Source organism: Dromaius novaehollandiae, chromosome 3, assembly GCF_036370855.1.
Source record: "Dromaius novaehollandiae isolate bDroNov1 chromosome 3, bDroNov1.hap1, whole genome shotgun sequence".
NCBI classification, from domain to species: domain Eukaryota; kingdom Metazoa; phylum Chordata; class Aves; order Casuariiformes; family Dromaiidae; genus Dromaius; species Dromaius novaehollandiae.
The window spans coordinates 127,081,603-127,101,529 of record NC_088100.1 but is presented as its reverse complement, the minus strand read 5'-3'; the positions used below and the strand labels follow the sequence as shown (position 1 = coordinate 127,101,529).

Genomic DNA, 19,927 nt, shown 5'->3' with positions numbered 1-19,927 from the left:
GAGGTATGCATGTATGTACCAAATATAATTTGGAACATTGGCATTTTGATATGAATGTAGGGTTTTTGTTAAATACAATTCTCCAAGTTCAAAGAGTTCAGATCCAGGTCCTGACCAGCACTGAAATTATGATTTTCATTTAGATACCTGATGTGACTTCAGACATTTTATAGCCAAGTTACTGGCTGAGACCTCTCTCTTACGCACTACATTCATGCCTGGTATAATGGACTTATCCTGATGTGGCTTCAGAGATGTGTACATCGCAGTGATTTGGGAGTTAAGGAATGATAAAACTAGGCAACTAGGTATTTCAGGTAGAATGAGTTTAGCAAGACTTACTGGCTCTAGGGGAGAGGGGGAAAAAAAAAACCCAACCTTCCTCTTTAGCCATATTCACAAAGGTAAGACATTTGGAAAACAACTTAAAGGCTGTTGTCCATCCCAAAATTTTGTAGAACCAGTCCCAATAATCCTGTAAAAATCAAACTGAATTTAGATAAAGAAATACCTTATTTTGACTCTACTGAGTAAGCCTGACAAAGTTGTTGCTGTAGCTTTTTTATTTGTGCAAATTGGCTTTTAATAGCAGATACTGTTTTAAAGATCTGTAATGAAAGTATTTATTAGAAAACAAATATGAAAACAATTTCCCTAGAGCCGGGAGGTTATTGTGGTCATAGTTGTTTTACCTTGCTTGCTTCTAGCAGTTATATGATTCACTGCTATTTAATAACATATAATTTCTGCAGGGATGGGGTTTTGAAGTCCTTGAAAATATTAGCACCTATATTGCTTATAGATTAAGAAGGAAGGAGTAAGTAATGCAGTGAAAATAAGTCCCAAGGACATAATTATAGGACACTGTTTGGCTGTGTACTGCTTGTCCTGTCAACATGAAGAAGCAAGCAGAGAAGAATATGGTTGGAGAAACTTGAGGGATATAACTGGGGCATGCTGGTGAGACTGATGTAGAACAGGCATCTCTTCCACCTCCTCTGGTGCCCCACATCATATTATATCACTCATTTGAAGAAATCTAGACATGTCTTTAATATTGTCCAAGTCAGAGTTGAACCAAAGAATGAGGATGAATTACTTTTATTCCAGAATTCTCTATATTTTAAGCATGCCTACATTAAATGTTAATAATTAAGCTCCTCATTTAATTCAGTTTACTTCTGCTTATTGTAACCAGTCATAAATTCTCTCCAATTCTGTATATGCTGGTATACTAAAAAATGATGCGTCTTGTTTATGATCTTAGTATCCTCAATAGCCGGGGGAATTCATGCAAGAGGCATTTTTACACAGCTGTTCTGCCTGCAAAATAGCTCCAGCAGTACAGATGTGAGGTTGCATATTTGTCTCTCATACAGTGAGAGCTAGAATGAGATGATTTTTGAGCTGCCTTAAAATGCAAACATAAGCTGTGTGAGAGAGGACTTGCTTTCTTGTGCATCATTCCCAACAGCGATAGTTTAGCAGACCAAGTTGCTCCATCATTGATACTTGTTACTGACACTTGAGTCTTTGGTGTGTTTTCCCAGATATAGCTGGCTGGAATTTGTTCAAAAATTTTGTTTGCTGATGCACAAGAAAGGAATACAGTTCCCTCACTTTGTCCCTTACTGTTGTTGCCTGATACAGTTCCAACAGGATGAAAAAGAAATGAAAAGACAATTCTGAACACCTCCATGGAAGAGCTCCTAAAAGGGCAGATCTAAATAGTCATTTTGGGGAGTTCTGCTGGTGCCATGTTTTCATTTTCAATGTGATAAATAGGATTTACCTGTTCATGTGGATTCTCTTTAGAAATCAGAGATACCAGCTTCCAGTACGCACACAGATTCGAATGCAATTGAGGTGCAGTTGAGTTACAGCTCAAGTAATACTTCCCATGATCTTAGCTGCCGTAATAGCGTACGTGCATACTGAACCTGTGCATATTGTGCAGGAAGGTGGGTTAGTTTAAGGCATAGTGAAAGCCCCTTGGATTCTGCGAAGGTGTCAGCTGGAGTCCAGCATCATTATCTTGCGAAGCATGACTTCAGTGATAGAAGAACTTCAGTTCTTGGATACAGTGATGTTATATTTATGAGATAATATAAGAAAAGAGCAAAGAAATTTGTACAGTTGGAGACCAAAGTTTTTAAGAGACTGAGTGTGATCTTTTAAAATATTCGGAATTCCTGAAGAGATCCTTTCTTACTTCTTAGCAGGTGTTATAACATTAAGTTCAGTTTACAACTTTGTAATTTTTATGTGGGTAAATGGCAACAATCTAAAATCCTAAATTTGCTTTTTGTTGCTCCTTTATGACAAAATGTGTTGTTATCCTAGCAGTACTACAGACTAGATTGTAACAATGTCAGTAGAAATGTATAATGTGATCTTTGCTAATAGCACGTACTGTAGCTCATGAATATTTGGCATTTTCTTCTTCCCAGTCACTTCGTAGTTGAAAGAGAATTTTCTCATTTTAGCTTGTCATTTATGATGCTGATTCACTCTTCTATGTCTTCTAGCTTGCTACTTTAGAATTCCCTCCGAAGAAGCTCTTTGGAAACAAGGATGAACGAGTGATTGCGGAACGACGGAGTCACTTAGAGGTAATGGTAACTTTTTTAAAAACTTATGAAGTGTGTTTAGATAGAGTGCTATGTGTTTGACCAATAGAAACCATTCCCATATGGTCAAAGTTAAATAGCCTGCTTGTAAGTATGAAGTTACTTGCTGCTTCATTTAACACAGGAGATGGCAGCAGTAGATTGCAAAGTAATGAAACATGCCTTTAAAAAAAAAAAAAAAACCCTGGTCTAGAAAAAAAGCATCTCTTTAGAAATGCTCATAGGCATTACATTTATTTAAGGGGGAAAGGTTGTGGATGAGGTAAGTGTTCACTGTAGACAGATGGTCTCTATGCAAGACAAGATTTAAAAAACTTGCTACTTTAAATGCAATGTTATCTGAAGATTTACTATTTTGTCATAGTTACTATATCCAAATATCTCATGGCAGAAGGAAAGTGATATTTAGGCATCTTTGAGCTTTGTTTTGTAACCTAGCTTTCTGAAGGTTTTTTTTTTCTTCTTTGAATTAGTTTTAGAAATTAGTTTTATTATATATAATGTTACTGAGCTTCTCAGGGTTTGCGTTTTTTCTTTGTTCTGTAGCACTATGTTGATGGTACAATTTTGGCTTCTATCACACTTTAGGACTTTATATTTTGATCTTAATGCATTTGTTCTCGCAGCCCAGGGGCAGGAGGTGGGGGTTTGGGGAAAGAAGGAAAGGCGGGAGAGAGACACTAACACATACACCCTGCAACTGTATGGTAGCCACGTGGGGGTTGCCTGATCATGCAAGCCATTAAGATTTATACTCTCTGTAGAGCTAGAGTAGAGCTAAGTAGAGCTTTAGAGAAATGAATATAAAAGTAGGTTGCTTCCAACCATAATCTTTTTTGTTTGCACTTCTGAATTTTTTCTATGTACTTCACCTTTTCTGTGATCCACAAACAAAACATCCTCCCACTGACTTTTGATGTGGAGCTGTCTTACTTGTAGCACAGAATGTAATCTGCTTTCTGTTTCATGTTCCTCGTAGAGGGGGATTGAATATTTTCTCTTGGTAAAGGTATAATTGCATTTCATTCTGGTACTCAGTTTGCATGTTTTTGTTGCAGTAAGGAATTTAACCCCTTAATCTTTCTGACCCTTCATTGGTTTTATTAACAGATTTTATTGTAATGTTTATAAATGGTAGAACTGCTTTGGTTATGGTCATATCGTATTTATAGCTTTGTATATAAGCATTTTTTTGCTTTTTTGCATGTTAACATGCATATATTTCAACATATGCCAGGTAGTAGGACTTAGCCATGCCGGTCAATAATACTGACCTAAGCACTCAAGGTTAGGAAACTGAAGATCCCTAGTGGTCAAGGGAAAGTCAGATGAAGAAGATAAGGAGCCAAGCAAATGTTACCAACCTGTAATGAGGTAATAAACTTGTCATCAAAAAAACCCTTTAATCTGGGCTACTAATTATGGTTTTGTCCTCTCACTGTGTGTTTTGTGGCTGCCTTCTCTGGGTATGTATTTTAGGCCAACACAGCTGGAGTGCTTCAGCTAACATAGCTGCAGCCTTGACAGTGGGAGAAACCACCTAAGTGGTAATGCTTTCCAAAGGCGTACAATGCTGTTTGAGTCTTCAGAACGTCTTGAATTATACTGTGAAGCTATTTGGCAGACAGAGAACGTGTGAGAGTGGAACATGGTACAGGCAACCACTTCTGTTTAAAAGGCTGGCTGCTATGTTCTGTGGTTTTTGGTTTGGGATGAACCTTGAGCATATTTCAGTGGGCTAACGTGAAAGTGGTGAATGAATGGATGGCCTCTGCAAGGGACACAGTTTCTTGACCTTTTGAATATAGCTCTTTTCTCATGTGGGAGTTCAATCAGGTGAAAGTTTAGGAAATTAGACCTTGATAATTAGCAGAAACGTGGCTTGGGTTGCTTCTAACAAACTCTCCTTGTCTTTATTCAGCTGGCTTTAATGCTTGATTCTGTACCTTGATTTGCAGAATCAAGAGACAGAGGGGGGGAAAAAAAAACACTTCAGTGAAAAAGAAATCTAGTGAGGCTATTGCATGCCATAAAACCTGGCAATCTCTTTTAAGCCTCAGAGGTTATATGTTGTTATAGTAATAGTGTAGTATGAAAGCTTTGTTTCACATGGTTAGTCAAGAGCTAATACAGCATTTTTGAAAAAAAGCAAAGCTCACCTTCCAGCAATACAAAAATGTATATTCTTATCCAAAGTCTTAGCTGACTTTAATGACTAAAAGTAGATGACAGACAAACGCCGGTGTGATAACAATGTTCTGGATGAATATTCAATATTGTGAAATCATTAGTAAAGCTACAGTAAGTGTTTCCCTTTGGTGGATGACAAAGAAATTACTCTCCTCGTTCATTTTTTACATTAGATATTTATAAATCTTGAACAGATTGTGACTTGAGTTCTTTTAATTGGAGTGGGATAGTAAGGCTTTGACTCTCCCAGTACATCCCACAGGTGAGCAACAGCAGTTTCTTTTTTAATTTACACTTTTCTTTTTGAAGTATGCATGTAACACTAAACTAAAATTCAAATTCATTATCCAGCTATACAAGTTAAGCTATCATATCAGTCAAACAGCCTGACTAAAATATTTTCTGGAATTAGCAGAGAACCCACGAGGCCATTTCAGTAACCAACTGCTAATTCCAGAAAATACTTTAGTCAGACTGTTTGATTGAAACTCGCCAAAACTAAATTGCAACTCACAGTCTGATCTGGAAAAATGAAGCATTTAGACTGGGAGTTCCTGTAGGAGCTAAACTTTCTACTTTTCAACTTCAAAATTAACTAAATGTACAACTCTAATGAACAGACAGTTAGTCCTATTGCAGAAATCTAAACACTTATTTTAATTGACTCACTTTGGCTTTAGTCAGGGAAATTTTCCATGTCCCTAATTATAAAAAGATCTGTCAAATCATCCTTTGCAGGAACCAGGGCAGCCTAGGAAGAGTTTGATGCTTTTTCTTTTTCTTTTTTTTTTTTTTTCTCACACCTCACCTCTCAGATTCTAGCCATAACAGGAGCAGAAGGACTGAAAATAGCATGCGGATTTTTATGGCACTGTTCAGTACAACTAGATTTGGGGGGTTTTTTGTTTGTTTGTTTTTAAGATCATCACGTAAAACATCCTCATTTCAGCTTGAATTAAGAAGTGGGAGTATTGTTTCAACATAATTGGGATGAAACTACCTTGAATAAAAGGCTCCAGCAAGCCCCAAATTATGAGAATTGTGATTTTTTTTAATCAAAATAAATGCAAAGTTCATGTAAAACATTAAGTTCTTTTTTTTTCTTTTCTTTCCTTTTTTAAATCCTACCTAGTACAAATGCTGAATAACCAAAGCTTCAGAAGCTTTACAATGCGTTGTTGGTAGGAAAACACATTGTGTATACTTTTCTCTGTATGTGTGAGGTGAATCTGAAGGAAGGTCTTCTGATCTCTAGCATGAAATATGTTTGTAACGTGAACACTTTTGCTTTGGCATTTGTTTGTGTAATACGGTCTTTTAGCCGATATCTTATATTTCCTTAAAGGTTGGAAAAATAACATACAAGTCTGCACAAAGGATTTGCCTCTACATTTTAAGAGAAAGCACATAAATTGTATTTAAAATTACCTATTCTAAATGCCCTATTGCAGTCTATTAATTTAGTATTTCATCAGGGACCTGTTGCAGGGCAAAACTCTAAATTAATTGTTCTGCAGTCTAAAGCTTGTAATTTCACTTCAGAGCCAACCTTGCTTGATTAAATTCGCCTTAAATGAAACAGCCAAGAATTCTTTTGATTAAACTTAATGAATAGATGTTAGTCTGTATCTGTCTTTTCTTGCGGTTAGAAACCAGTAAATAAGGATATACAGTCCGGTTACCTGTCTCCCATTCCTTATTCCCAGGGCTCCATTTCCTCAGGTCTGTTCGCAGGATGTGAATGAAAAAGCAATGTGAATTAAAAAAAAAAAAGAAAGAAAGAAAAAAAAGCAGGGACACACCAACAGACAGCACTACACTCAGTAGGAATCATGTGTGTTTCCTTTTACCAGTATTTACAGAGCTAAGGGAATGAAAGAATGCCAAAACTGTAATAGTATAGTAGTGTAGTAAAAGTTTCATGTTCTGAAAGAGCACATACATCTTTCTGGCATTGTCTCTGCTGGGGTTTTTTTTTCCTTTCTTTCTCTTTTTTTTTTTTTTTTTTTGGTAGTCTGAACCTCTTTAAAAGATAGACATGCTCAATTTATTTAAAATTAATAATACAATTGTGCTTAACCTCCTAACTTCCTGATGTCTGCTGATGAGTTTTTCAATTATAGGTGCTAATGTGAGAGGCAGAAATAAATCTTGTATGAACTGCATAATTAAATTATTCTGTCAGTTCTGCAGAATTGGCTTGCGAAAGCACCATAGACACTAAACTGATGGAATAGAAGTGTTGCTGTTACCCATAATCAAAATCAAGCTCCCAAAATATGCTTCTGTAGCATAGAAGCTATGTCCTTTGTTTTGTTTTGTTTTGCTGTTTTTATTTGTATTCTGATTTGTGTGCCTTTGAAGGTGGTAATTTTGAGGGTGGAGGGTTGTATACAGCTGTGAAGTTGGCCACTGCAACTTTCCTCTTTAAAAATGAGATTCTGCTATTTTTGCATGACTCCAAGAATGTGGTTCTTAATAGAAACATGAAATAATGGAACTAGCACCTTTCATTGAACTTGAATTTATTATTTGTATTTAAATGGTATTAGTAGTTTTAGAATTAACACCCCAGTGGCAACCAGCAGAAGAGACATCTGAGAGAACATCTTAAAATATTTGTCCACAAATGTGGGCAAACTGAGTATGTTCAAGCCTGATTAATTTCTTGAGGATTACCTTGAAGTCACGTGGACAGAAATATTTTAATGAAATTTTAGATTATTCATCATCTGAATATTCAGCGTGGACTTCGTAAGTTTATCCAGTTGGCCTTTGCTTCACAGCCCATCCCTTAATCCACTTAATTGAGACGATCTGCTTCATGCTAGTCACAGGTGAATTGATGTTTCTATTACAAAAAACCTGTCAAGGGAGGGGTCAGTAAGAGTTATTATTTGTGGCTGATTTTTCCTGTCACTAAAGCCAGTCAAAGACCTTTCAAAGCTACTGATTATGTGTCAGTTCAAAGTGGTTATTAAAGAGAAATTATTAGACTCCGGTATCAGCTTACAACAACATCCCTAAGACCAAAGCTTTTTAAGAGCTTGAAAGCCAGCTGCTCACCAGCCTGGTTCTTGCGGATTGAACGTATGCCTCTGACAGTGTAGTTGTAAATACTGTTCTTAGAAGCATCTCAATGAGATGGACTTCAGAAAGCATTCAGAGTACATTTGATAATCCTTGAAAGATAAAAGGAAGCTTTTTCTTTTGTTATGGACATGAACGCGTGTCAGATATGACTCCTATTGCAAAAGCAAATGCTGCAAATTTCAGTGTCTCATAATCCTGGAGAAGATTGTTTCATACCCCTAGTCTGAACTACAAAATTGCAACACCTTAGAGTGATGATTTTAATATCTCAGCTGAGGAATGGGGATGTAATGGGAGCACAAGAAGAAAGAGCATAGACCCTTCCACAAAGAGAAGAGAATTGTTGGAGGTGGGGGAGCTGTGAATATCAAATACATGAAATCTGTGTCAAAGATAATCATCTGAATTAGGCATAGTTAGTTTGCACGAAGTGCCTTTCACAACCACTAGTTACTGTTTAAAAATGATTTAAAACAAAAAATAACACCTACTTAGTAATGACACTGAAGTCCTGACTTGTGTACAGACAGTAAAACCTTTGCAGTTAGCTATTTGAGAGCAAATTCACATGCCAAGTTCATGGCCTTTAGTGCATCCCTAGGGCTGCCCAAGGCACCTGGCCTTTCTTCTTGGAAGTGGAAGCCCTCAAAGAGTTGTAGCAGCTCTCAGCAATAAAGGATTTCGTCCTTTTTTGGGTGGTGCTGCCGCCTTGTGTGCGAGGCCCTTTTGGCTTCAAAAAGTGAATATGTAAAATTAATTGTATTTATTGATTACATTCACTAGATACAAATAAGTAGAAATTAGGATTTTGCATACATCAGCAGTTGATCTCATACCAATAAAATGTTACTTTGATTAAATACCATAGAATCTCAGCCAGACCCACAGCAAATACAAGACACTGTACTCTTATAATAGCAATAGGAGCAAAAGGTGATAGTTTAGAAGAAGTAAAAGCCTGGGATTATATCTAGAAGAGTTCAGTTCAAGCTCTATTCCAACAGGCTACTAGGTGTGAAAGGAAGGGTAAGAGTAAGCAGCCCTTTGATCCAATTTGCTCAAACTCAAGGTCTGAAACCCTAGTCTGCAGAGTTTGCTTGAGGTATTTCTCATGTAGTACATACACCCCTTTGCCACAATGTTGAAGTTTTCCTTTTGATATGTAACCTCAGGTCTCTACCTCAAAAACTGGATCTTCCATGATAACTCTTTTTGTCTCCATTGCAAATTAAGAATTACATAGGATGTACAGTTCAAACCGTTTTTATCTCGTCTTTTTAGAGATGTTAGAATATCAGAAAAATAAGAAGGTATTTTTATCCTGGTTTAATAAGTTCAGAATATGTGACAGCATATAATTTGAACTCATAGTTTAGCTCCACATCGTAATATGTTTTTCTGTCAGTTCAGAATAAATTCTTAAGCATCCTCCTACAAATCAAGTCTTGTAGTTGTGCACCATTATCGGTCTGCGGTATATTCAGATGTGAGTAGATGAATAAAGAGTGCTCAGCCAAGGACACTGGGTTGAACTCAGTGCTATCCCTTTTCAAAGCAAGCGTATCAGTCATCTTCCAGCATTTGATTTCACCAAAGGAAGTTGAGGGTGATGCATGTCGAGTGCTTTGGTAGCTGCTTGCCAAGGCCACTGCAGCAGATGACACGCTGTCGCTGCTGGCCCAGGGATGCGTGGTAAATTCAATTCTTTTGTTGTTCTTTCTGAATAGGTTTTGACAGGACTTGTTTTGACTTGTTCTCTGCAGAAAAGATTGATTTCCTTCACTAGTCAGGTCTGTCTTGATCTTTTTTAATATGGCCATTCACTTCCAGAAGAAGACTCACACTGACAGAGCAACTGTAAATCATACTTCTTGCTGGCTTTTTTTTTCCCCCACCAGACTACAATTCAGTTCTCATTGGAGCTACTTAAAGGCAATGAATAAAGCTTTTAACATGCAGACATTGTAAGAAATATTAAGTCCTGTGGATTTTAAATGAATTTCAGGCAGAATAAGATTGTAATATGGGATGTAGACTGACTTCAGAAGTTAATTCAATTGATGCAGCATAATAGTAATTCAACATAATGTGCTCATGCCATTAGACTTGCACAGAAAAATGCTCTAAATAGCTATAATGAATAGTTTGGATTTTGAAAACCGAGGAGAGCAATTTCACCTTGAATCATAACTGGCATCTCTCAGAATGCTTGTATGTTACAAAAAATCAGAGGTGTATGAATTCAAATAAATTTCAATACCAGCCTGGGTAAAATTAAATTTTAGTGTGACTCAGGAGCTTTTGGAGATGTAGTAGTAATGCTGTCACCTCTATAGCTATTGAGAAAACCGTAACCCTGATTCAAGGAATTTGCAATACAGCATGCATAAAACGGTAGGGAGAATTTCCCAAGGGGCCTAAGAGTGTATGTCCTGTTTTTCTAATGGAATTCAGCTTCTTAAAGAGCTCAACTCTTACCAGCCTAGTTTCTAAGTCACGTAGGTACCTCTAAACACATCCAAAAGAGTGTATGTGCCTATAGCATTCCTGCCTCTCTCTCAGCCTTGGGTTAAGTCCTCCACTGATACAAATTGCTGCAGCATTGGTGACACTGCAGTGACTTACAGCAGCCATGAACACAACCCTCCATAGTTCAGTTTTGCAGCTTCAATTTAAGTGAAGGCTCAATTCTTTGCTATCACAGTAAAATCATATTTTTGTGGATTCAGCACTTACGGCCATGTTAACATTTGGGAGCAGTTCGAGTAAATCTGTTCAGTAATAGAAGAGCTAAACTTCATTTTTGGTAGGAACTTTCAGTCTAATCCTTTTCTATCCAATTCCTTAACAAACAGTTTGACTCTAACAAGTTAAGAGTTCACATTGGCAAGACATTTGCTAGCGTCTTAGACAAAATTAGCTTAATTTGCCATACTGTTACTATTTTTGCTAAGGGAAACCCATAAATACCGGTGTGTTAAGAAACGTAGCCAGCCTATTGCACAGGCAGCTGAACCCTGCTGCCTGTTCTGCAGCAAATACTCTGTTCCCCAGGAGGGCCTGTGTCTGCTGCTTCCTCAGCAATTCTTGTTCCTATACTTGAGGGTTTTCTTTCGCCCATTAATAAGAGCACATTAATGCCCTCAAATTCTGACAGTAAGGAATTTGCATCCTGTTGTAGCTAAAAGTTTAGCCTAGGTGTGCTCCAGGAGAGCTAGTGATGTGTGTTGTACGTGGCTGTATGCAGAATGTGTTTTGGAGGGAAAGTGGTGGTGTACAGGTGGTGGAGTTGTATGTGCGGTTATAAGACATGCAAATATACGATAAGGTGATACTGATTGTGAAGTTCTTGATTTTAGTAACTAGTAGGTATTATCTGTAAACAGTCTTGCCTCTGATTAGGCCTAATCAAAGTGAACAGGAAGGGTTTGATTAAGAAGAATCATTCCTTTATTCTTTGCTTGTGTAATGTGAAGCCAGTTAATCCAGCCCTGAACCTAATTAATGCCTGCCAGTCTGAAGCAGAGAACCCTCCCTTTAATATTATGAGTAATACAGTTGTGCCTTGCCATTTGCAAGCATGTGCAAGTCTTTCCTTGTTCTCCTTACAAATCCTTGTGCCTCCACAGATTGTGTGAGACTAGAGCAAGGTCTCCGATGCATGTGGGATAGATGTGTTCCTGAGGCATTTATTACCTCTGACTCCTTGAGGAAGCTTTACACAAGTTTGACAATGCCTATCTAATACTGTATTTTATTTTATTTTTTTTAATAAGGAGAATTCAGCCCTCCTGGTCTTCCTGCAAAAGATACTGGCCCAGATGATCGTGTCATAACCTTACAAACTTTCTCCTTAGATATTTTACAGAAATAAGATCCTTTTGGCACAAGGTAGTCTGCCAGGCACTAAGTCTTTTTCTCATCCTTACGAAATCACAGCTGCACATAATGACCTAACGGTGTGTGCAGGAGGTAAATGTGTACCGATACAGAGGTGACATTAGCTACCTCCTGAGGGGCCTGAAATATAACTCCAAGGTATTGAATATCACATTCTGTCATGCTCACATATTTTACTCAGAACTACTTTATGATATCTAGCAATATATGTCAAGGTGTTGGGGATAAGAATTGAAACCTTATGCTTTCTTTAAAAAAAAGGAAAAAAGGCAACAAGAGAAGATCAAAATGTTCATGAGCTAGCTATATCTGGTGAGTGGAGAGTTAATCTGAATCCAATTCTTGAATGGTCGGAGGTGAGGATATCAGTAATAAACTGCGTATGGTCCTCCATATTTTGGGGTGGTTTGTACTCCAAAACAATGCCACCTCATTTTCTTATATTCTTGCTTTCTGCCAGTTCTTTCCCTGCTTGCTCATATTTAACAAAGCCAGAAATGGATCTGAAATGACTTTAAAGAGATCTATCGGAGCATTATGTTGGCAATTATTCGTACCTAGCTAGCCAGTTAGCTTCACTAGGTTTCAAAGGCGGGGAGAGATTGTTTTAGTGGAAGACACAAGGTAGAAGCTTAACTTGGATGCTCTGAATTGTGATCTGGAGGACCGAGCTATCCTGGTAGACTGCAGAAGCAGCCTGCAGAGACTCACTGGCTGAACGAAGTGTCAAGCTGCATGACTTGGATACCCCTTGTGGGATAACGTTAGGATATTTGGCATGAGAAGACCTGATCCCTTGGAACTCAGTTTATACTCAAACTTCCTATATTCTGGCTAATAGCTTTTCCTGTCCCCCGCTCCTGACCCAGATAAACCTTTCCTGTGTGGTTGTTACGATGTGGTCTGTGTCCTGAAGGATGCCGAGCTAGCTGAGCTTGCAGTCCTTTGGCTCAGTGCTTCCGCAGGATTACTTTGTTCCACTCTCTCTGTATGACATTGCTGGTCATACCCACAGCATACCTCCCTTTACAGAGGGTTAATTCCCTCTGAATGTTGCCAATATGAAAAAAACCAAGGCCACTGGAAGAAGCAGAACCGACGAGAAGTTTGCGTCCTGTTTTGTTGGGAAGGCATGAGACCTTTTCTCTTCAGACTGGTATATAGGATGCCCCCAGACTGGGCTCTCAGCCAACCTGAATTCTCTGTGAGACACCACCTCCTGTCAGAGTGTCATTTAAACTAGGCTTTTTGCCTCAGCAGAGGCTGTTGTTAATGATGATAGCTGGCATTTATCTAGCGTTTCATATCTGCAAACCGCCCTGGAAGTCATATTTTTCAAAACACCAGGAAATGGACTAAAATAGAGAAAGTTGGTTAATTTGGGAAAGGGTCCCCAAATGTTCATTTTCCTTTGCATATGCCTAACAGTTTATTTCTAGGAGGCAAAAGCAGGAGATACCCTGTGATCTCCGAAGTTATAGTGGGCTCCCTTTGCATGCTTTGTCTTCTAAGCAGATCCTTATTTTTGTGATCACAGATTGGAAGCTAAACATATTCCTGCCTGTCTGCTTATTTGGGGCTAGATTCTTCCTCAGGAATATCTTACTTTGCAAATATTCCCTTTGAAATCAGGGGAACTAATTGCAGCATGATGTGTTTTTTCAGAGCCAGGGAATATATTTCAGTCTGGCCTTTTTTTCTTTTTTTTTTTTTTTGGGGGGGGGGGGGGCAATCAAATACCTATCCTATAGAAAACAGCTGTTGATACCTGCATATGCTTTACTCTATGAATAATTCAGATCAAGATTTGATTTAAAGCTTGCAGCATTTAACACTAGTCGATGGAATAATTATGTGATTGGTGCTGAGGGAAACCAGCATATATATTAAAGGAAGAGAGGAGCCAATGCTGAAAGTTAGATGAGCAAGTTAATTATTCCTGCCTCTGCTACTGATGACATTTTGTGACCTTGTGGCAAAGCTTTTAGCTGTCAAACTGATGTGCAGGTGTTAAAAGAAAGAAGAGAGGGGGAAGAGGCTATTGTTTCAAAAATACCCAAAGCCTTGCAGGGCTTATCTTGTTAAAGCTTGTGGCGCTTTCAGCTCCTTCAAATATTAGTGCACGATATTTATTATGCCAGTTGTGAAGTGTTATCTTTAAAGAATTTAAAATACTGCCTTTTTTGAAGAAGTTACTAGAAACAATGGTAGGATAGAACGAGCTCTGAAAGTTTCTTCACTTTCTGGAAGTACCAGAGTTGATGAGTTCTTAAGCAAAGCAAAGTTTAATGAAAAATCCAGTTCTTTCTAAGCTGTACTATTGGTCTCTGAGGCTGTCACTGTTTGTAATAGGTTGTGGGAACAATGTCATTGAACTGGATTTCCCTTTAATATGTCAAAATTGAAAGGATGATAAAAAACCTTTCACATTCCAGAAAGCTTTTTGATTGTAATGACTTTAATAACTTTAAGTTATGGATTTATGTTAAAATGTATGAAATTATGAGGTCCCTACATCACACGGTAGTGCAAAAATCATTAGAATGACTTTGCTGTGCTGATGGATTACACATGAGATGAACACTGGCCTACTGCTAAAGAAGTGAACCCTATTAATATAATAATTTTAATAACTTTTTAAATGGTTACCATTCTGCCATTCAGATAATAAAAATGGAGGGAGAGCTACTCAACTGAATAAGTGAAGAAAATGCTTTGAGCCTTACCAAGCTTTCTCCTCTCTAATTTCATTTCCAAGCGCTTGGAATGCAAAGTTAAAACTTGCAAGTATAGCTGTCATAGATTCAAAGTTAAAGGCCACGAAGGTTATGATGCATGCCAAGAGGACAAAAACATTGCCTTTCCTGTTATGGACAGAGTTTTAAGATGTTTTAGCCTGGTTTTCCATCTTCAAAAACTTTCTACATGCCAGGATTATTCTATTCCATAAACTAGTCTTCCTGAATGTATATTTAGACTGAGTAATTTATCTCTATCAGTTTTAAAGTTACCAATTTTACATTCCTGTTACAATGTCAGGGTCATATGCCCTCACATTAAGACATCTACAAATTTATAATTAGGCTTTTTCCCAGCAAACCAGCAATGGAATAGGTTGAACACTAGTAATGAAATGAAACTTGTAAGTGCCTTTTGAAGAACACTGATTACTAGACTAAATAATTCAGAACAAATGAATATAGTTTTGAAAATCTAACAAAGGAAAACAAGTAATAAAGACATGTCTTTGGGAATATTTGTAGCAGTCATGTACTTTTTTTTCTTTCAAAGTTAATCATTCAAACCTAGCAGAAGTAGGTTTTGCATACCTGGGACAAGGATTTAGATGCTGTTGGTAAAGTGCAATGCTGATTTAATACAAGATTTGGACATGTTTCTGTGAGGGCATCCTGAGCCAGCTGCTGAATTTCTTTTTTTAAAGGGAACACACCAAAAGATACCAGAATACTTCCCACCTAGTTTTAACTGAGCACAAATAACAATGCAATTCCATGAATAGAGAAAAATCCTATCTGCTCCTTGAGACGAATGTAAAATAAAAGCGTTTAAACAACTCTCCTCTGCCCACTGGGTCCTGGCAGAGAAGATCTTTTCATCTAGCCTTCCTCCCAGTCTAGCAGCTTCCAGTGGCTTCTTCGGTTACAACAAAGTCCATGCCAAATCCCTTCTGGATCTCTAAGGAAGTTTTCTGTCATGTCTGGCACTTGGTGTTGATGTGCTCCTGCCCCTCTCCCTGCTTTCTGTGGATCCCGCTCCCTGTCCCATCCCATCATGTTCATCCATCAAATTCAGGAAGCTGCTTTCCACAGAGCACGCGCAGGGAGGGCACGGTCTTTCCTCCTGCCAGGTTTTTCCACTTGGTCCACGCTGTAGCAGACCGGGCAAAGCAACCTTCTTCCTTACTGCCCAGCCACAGCTCTGTAATAGAGGCGTACGCAGTACGGTGTGAGCAAACAGTTCTGCCATCAATCTGTTTCGCTCGCTATGGGACTTAACTCCTGGCCAGCCTGCCTGGGCAGGGGAGCCGTAATTTCACTGAAGCAGCAGCTCCTTTATGTGAAGGGCACATCGGGCCGGTGTTATGCTAAAGCATCAGCATTGCAAACAAGGGCAAATGGAGATATGTCATTTAAAGCAGGGCTAATTTGCTCAGAGATGGTTGATGAATAGCGCATAATGGCAAGCCATATGGCTAGAAACCTTCATACAAAATGAATTTCATCAAAAAGTGGTAGGGTCTGATTTGTTGCCATTTTCCCAAATATCTTTTTCATGTTCAAAAAATCTATAGTGTTCACTGAGCAGCTCCTCAGATCTGGGAAAATAAGTATACCTGCTGTTCCTAGTGCTTGCATGTCAGATAAGTATATGCTTATAGCAGAGGGATTTTTTGCACTGCCATTAGAACTATCATGCCAAAGCAATGAATAATGGCTCTACAGGAAAGGCTTGACAGTCAATTATCTGGCCATACATACCAAGGTGAATGCAATTGGTCTTATAATGTCTCTGGCGAGAAATTTTGGTGCCTTTGAGCCTTCAGTTGCCATAAAGTGAAATTACTGCAGTAACTTTTCAGTACAGTGCTAAAACTCTAACAGTATGCTATGTTTTGCATTTGATTCTCTACCGTATTCATCCTTCAGGCATTACTGCATTGGGACTTTTTTAAAGGACCCTGCTTTGTGAACTAATTATGACAAATGTTGACATGACATCTGTTGCTTGCTTTAAATTACCTCTTAGTCTGTTGGAATTCATCTTGAAGGCATTTTTGTAATGAAATTTTTTTTCGTGAACATTAATACAACCTGTGGGAGATCCGAATAAAAAAGAAAATCCACCAATCCTGCCAAGAGAATAGCTTATGTGCCAGCTGCCTTTTTTTGTTGTTGTTATCCTACTTTCTGTGATATTAATACAGCTGGTTTCCGAGGCACTTAAATATATAACAGGTTGTTATATTATGGAGAATTTCTCCTTGAGAAGAGTCAAAGGACCTGCTTCCTGAAAGAACCACTTTCATGATCCAAAAGTTGCTGCATTCAACTAAACTCATGTTCTTCATAGGATATTGTACTGTTTTATCTTGTAGATATATTTGCCCGTGAATCCAAGATTAGTGCGTAATTTCTGGAGTTATCTTTCTTCTGTCTATTCTGTGGCAGAGCAAAGGACTTTATCCCTGTATTCTAGATGAGATTTCCCTTGCAGCTATTTGAGTGACATCTGGGAATTTTTTAGTACCTGCCTTATCAACGTTTTATCTACCATGTTTCATTCAAAATTGTAAACATGGCTAATTAAATCATGCCAAATGATTGTAATAATTCAGCCCATATGTGAAGGAAATCCTATCAGTTTTTCGAAAACTAACTTTGTGTTAATATACATCTGTCACAAGTTCTCTAGATAAAAATGGATGCAAGTTGCGCAGCGGTTGGTAAATGTATTAGTAGGTCCTGATTAGCAGAGAGCTTTACATGGGTATAGGATAAAACAGTTACTAAGCTTGGCAGTGGAAGAAAGGGGGAAATGTTTCCTTTCTGTTTTGCCTTTCTGATCTTAATACAGACATATCAGGAGACATGTTTTATAGATGGGTTTAAATGCTGTTGGTTATTTTAAGCACTTTTCACCGTCCATGGAGATTTTTTCTTATGCTGCCATTCATTTAATTCTTCAAAGTGGTCGTAACCAATGCAGTCAAGAAAAGCTGATGACGTTTTGCATTTCTTTCCACAGAAATACCTCCGGAGCTTTTTCTCTGCCATGCTGCAATCTCCATCATCTCCGCTGCACATCGATAAAGTGGGGCTGACTCTATCAAAGCATACCATTTGTGAATTCTCGCCCTTCTTCAGAAAAGGTGTTTTTGACTATAGCAGTCATGGGACCAGCTAACTTTTGTGCCAGGCCCCTTACGCCAGAGGAGCACAGTCCAAGTGGTGCCTTCCCTTTGTGGTATGAGAGAAATGGAGGGGGAGAAGAAAAGGTATCTTTTTCCGTGCCTGCAAAGTTCATCAGAACTTCTCCAGCTCACCGCAGATACGCCCTGACACTAGCCTGTGTTCTCTACCAGTTCTTGTCTTAGTGCCTGCGTTTTACTGGCATGGGCTGTACAGACTTTTTTTTTGATTTGCGCTGTTAATCATGTACAAAATTTCTGACTCTTAGGCGGTGTTTGCAGCCACTCGTTAGTGGGAGTACTTCCTTTACATTTGCTCAGACAATTCGCTGTGATCCTGCGAGAGCATCTCCCGTTTACTGTGGCTATGTAATCATAATGACAGAGATTTTGGAGCAGCCCAGTTTCCTTTCAGTTTCTCTCCATGCTGTTCCTTGAAGAACATTTCCTATTTCGTTTCCTTATAGCATACTCTGGCATTTAAGGTCATGCTCGTACTCTATTGTTGTTTGTTTTTTTTTTTCCCGGAGATAAATTTTATCTATTTGACTGTATAGTTTTCCTCAGAATTAAAGGGCCTCGGTGACTTGAATGTTTACAAAATATGTACAATAGAAAGAATATAATTTAAACCCTGTAAAAGTCTTCCACACGTGATTATTTTGAAGCAGAATGAAGCACTTGCCATTAATTAAACAGTAAAGGAAGCAATAGTTACTGAAGAAAGCAGTCAGCATCTTTTCACATTTTCTAATTACTTAGAATGTAACTGGACACTGTGCACTGTACAGAGCTCAGAGCTATGTATAAGCTATGTATAATGCAAAGTGCTATTTTTTTTTGAAAAATAGCCTCTTCACAATAGCATAACACTGTAATACCTGAGTTTTATTTGCATCACTTAAAATTTACAGGATTTTACTAACAGTACTTTAAAATTACTCAGGACTCATTCATAATTGCACATGTATATACAGCTAGAACTCATTTTGTATTGCTGTGGATCCCCAAAAAATATACACTGTGACTGGCATTGGGTACATGTACATGTTTATGTATAATTGGTTGTATAATAATCAGAATCAAACAACTTTCAGGTATTAAAATGCATAATGAAGTGTGGGTTTTGTGTGCCATTTGTTAGGAATATTAAGCATCGTTTGTGAGTTGCGGTCACTTGGCTTTGGTAGGTCTTAGTAATCAAACTATTTCATGTTGTCGAAAATGATTATTAAAACCTAACCTGACAACAGTGGTAATACTTTTATTTCATGACCTAAATTACAGGGACAATAATGTTTTTACATTTAATGTGATGGATAAACACGTTTGGGTTCAATTAGTAAGCCTAGCCTGCTACCCTAAGCATTTCTAATTAAAATATATATATATTACAATGATTTTCTATTAATTTGGGAGAGTATTTTGGTGATTTTGGTGCATTTCAGTGAAAATGAACGTTAGGGTAATATTTCTAAACCACCAAAATTCTCTTATCAGCAATGATACCAGGGCAGACTTGAATGCCTTCAGATGTGTCTGACTGTATCTGAACACCTTTTAAATATCTCCCTCTTGGGACTTGAACATCTTAATACCTTAAATTGGGAACCAGGTTTTCAAGCTAAGAATTCCAACCAAACCTCCTGATTCCCAAACTGATTTTGCTCCCTGGATTCCCAGCCTCCCTCATCCGCTTCTGCACTGGCATGCTGACTTCACCTACCCTTTGTCACCCAGAGGGACCTCGCCTCACCTTCCTTACTCTGCACTGTACTTGTATTGCACCTTTCATTTCGCTCCCCTGTGCCCTCATTTCCAGTCTGTCGTTCCCTTCTCTACCCTGCTGTTTGGCTTTGCTCTTGCTTCCTGAATCAAAAAGTCAAGGTCGGGTACTTGCTGGGTTCCCACTGGTAAGCTGGATCATTGGAGTTTGTTGTTGCTGCACACATTAACATCGGTAGCTTCATCTGCTCATGGTTACCCTGATGGCCCATACGAGTGCAGCCGTAGAGGCAGAGGTTGGGCATGGTGTTGCTGGTACGCATATCAACATGGGAACTCCGACCCTAAATCTCACTTCAAAACCAGAAAGTCTTTTTGTTCTCTCCTCTCTGTTAGCCTGCTCCCCCTCCCTCCCATTGCAATACAATGTGATGAAGGATTAAAGAGTTCAGGAAAGGAG

The 19,927-nt window shown here is 38.3% G+C and overlaps 1 protein-coding gene across 3 annotated transcripts in view; it reads left to right on the top strand.

Annotated features, from left to right (window-relative positions):
• Nucleotides 1-18,860, top strand: part of KIF16B (kinesin family member 16B) — a 141,505-nt gene extending 122,645 nt beyond the window's left edge. For all 3 annotated transcript variants that reach the window (XM_026110427.2, XM_026110425.2, XM_026110426.2), the window contains 2 exons: nt 2,529-2,612; nt 17,580-18,860. In XM_026110427.2, the coding sequence (XP_025966212.2) occupies nt 2,529-2,612; nt 17,580-17,738 (243 nt within the window). In that variant the 3' untranslated portion in view covers nt 17,739-18,860. The remainder of the gene's footprint in view (nt 1-2,528; nt 2,613-17,579) is intronic.
• Nucleotides 18,861-19,927: the final 1,067 nt, after the last annotated feature.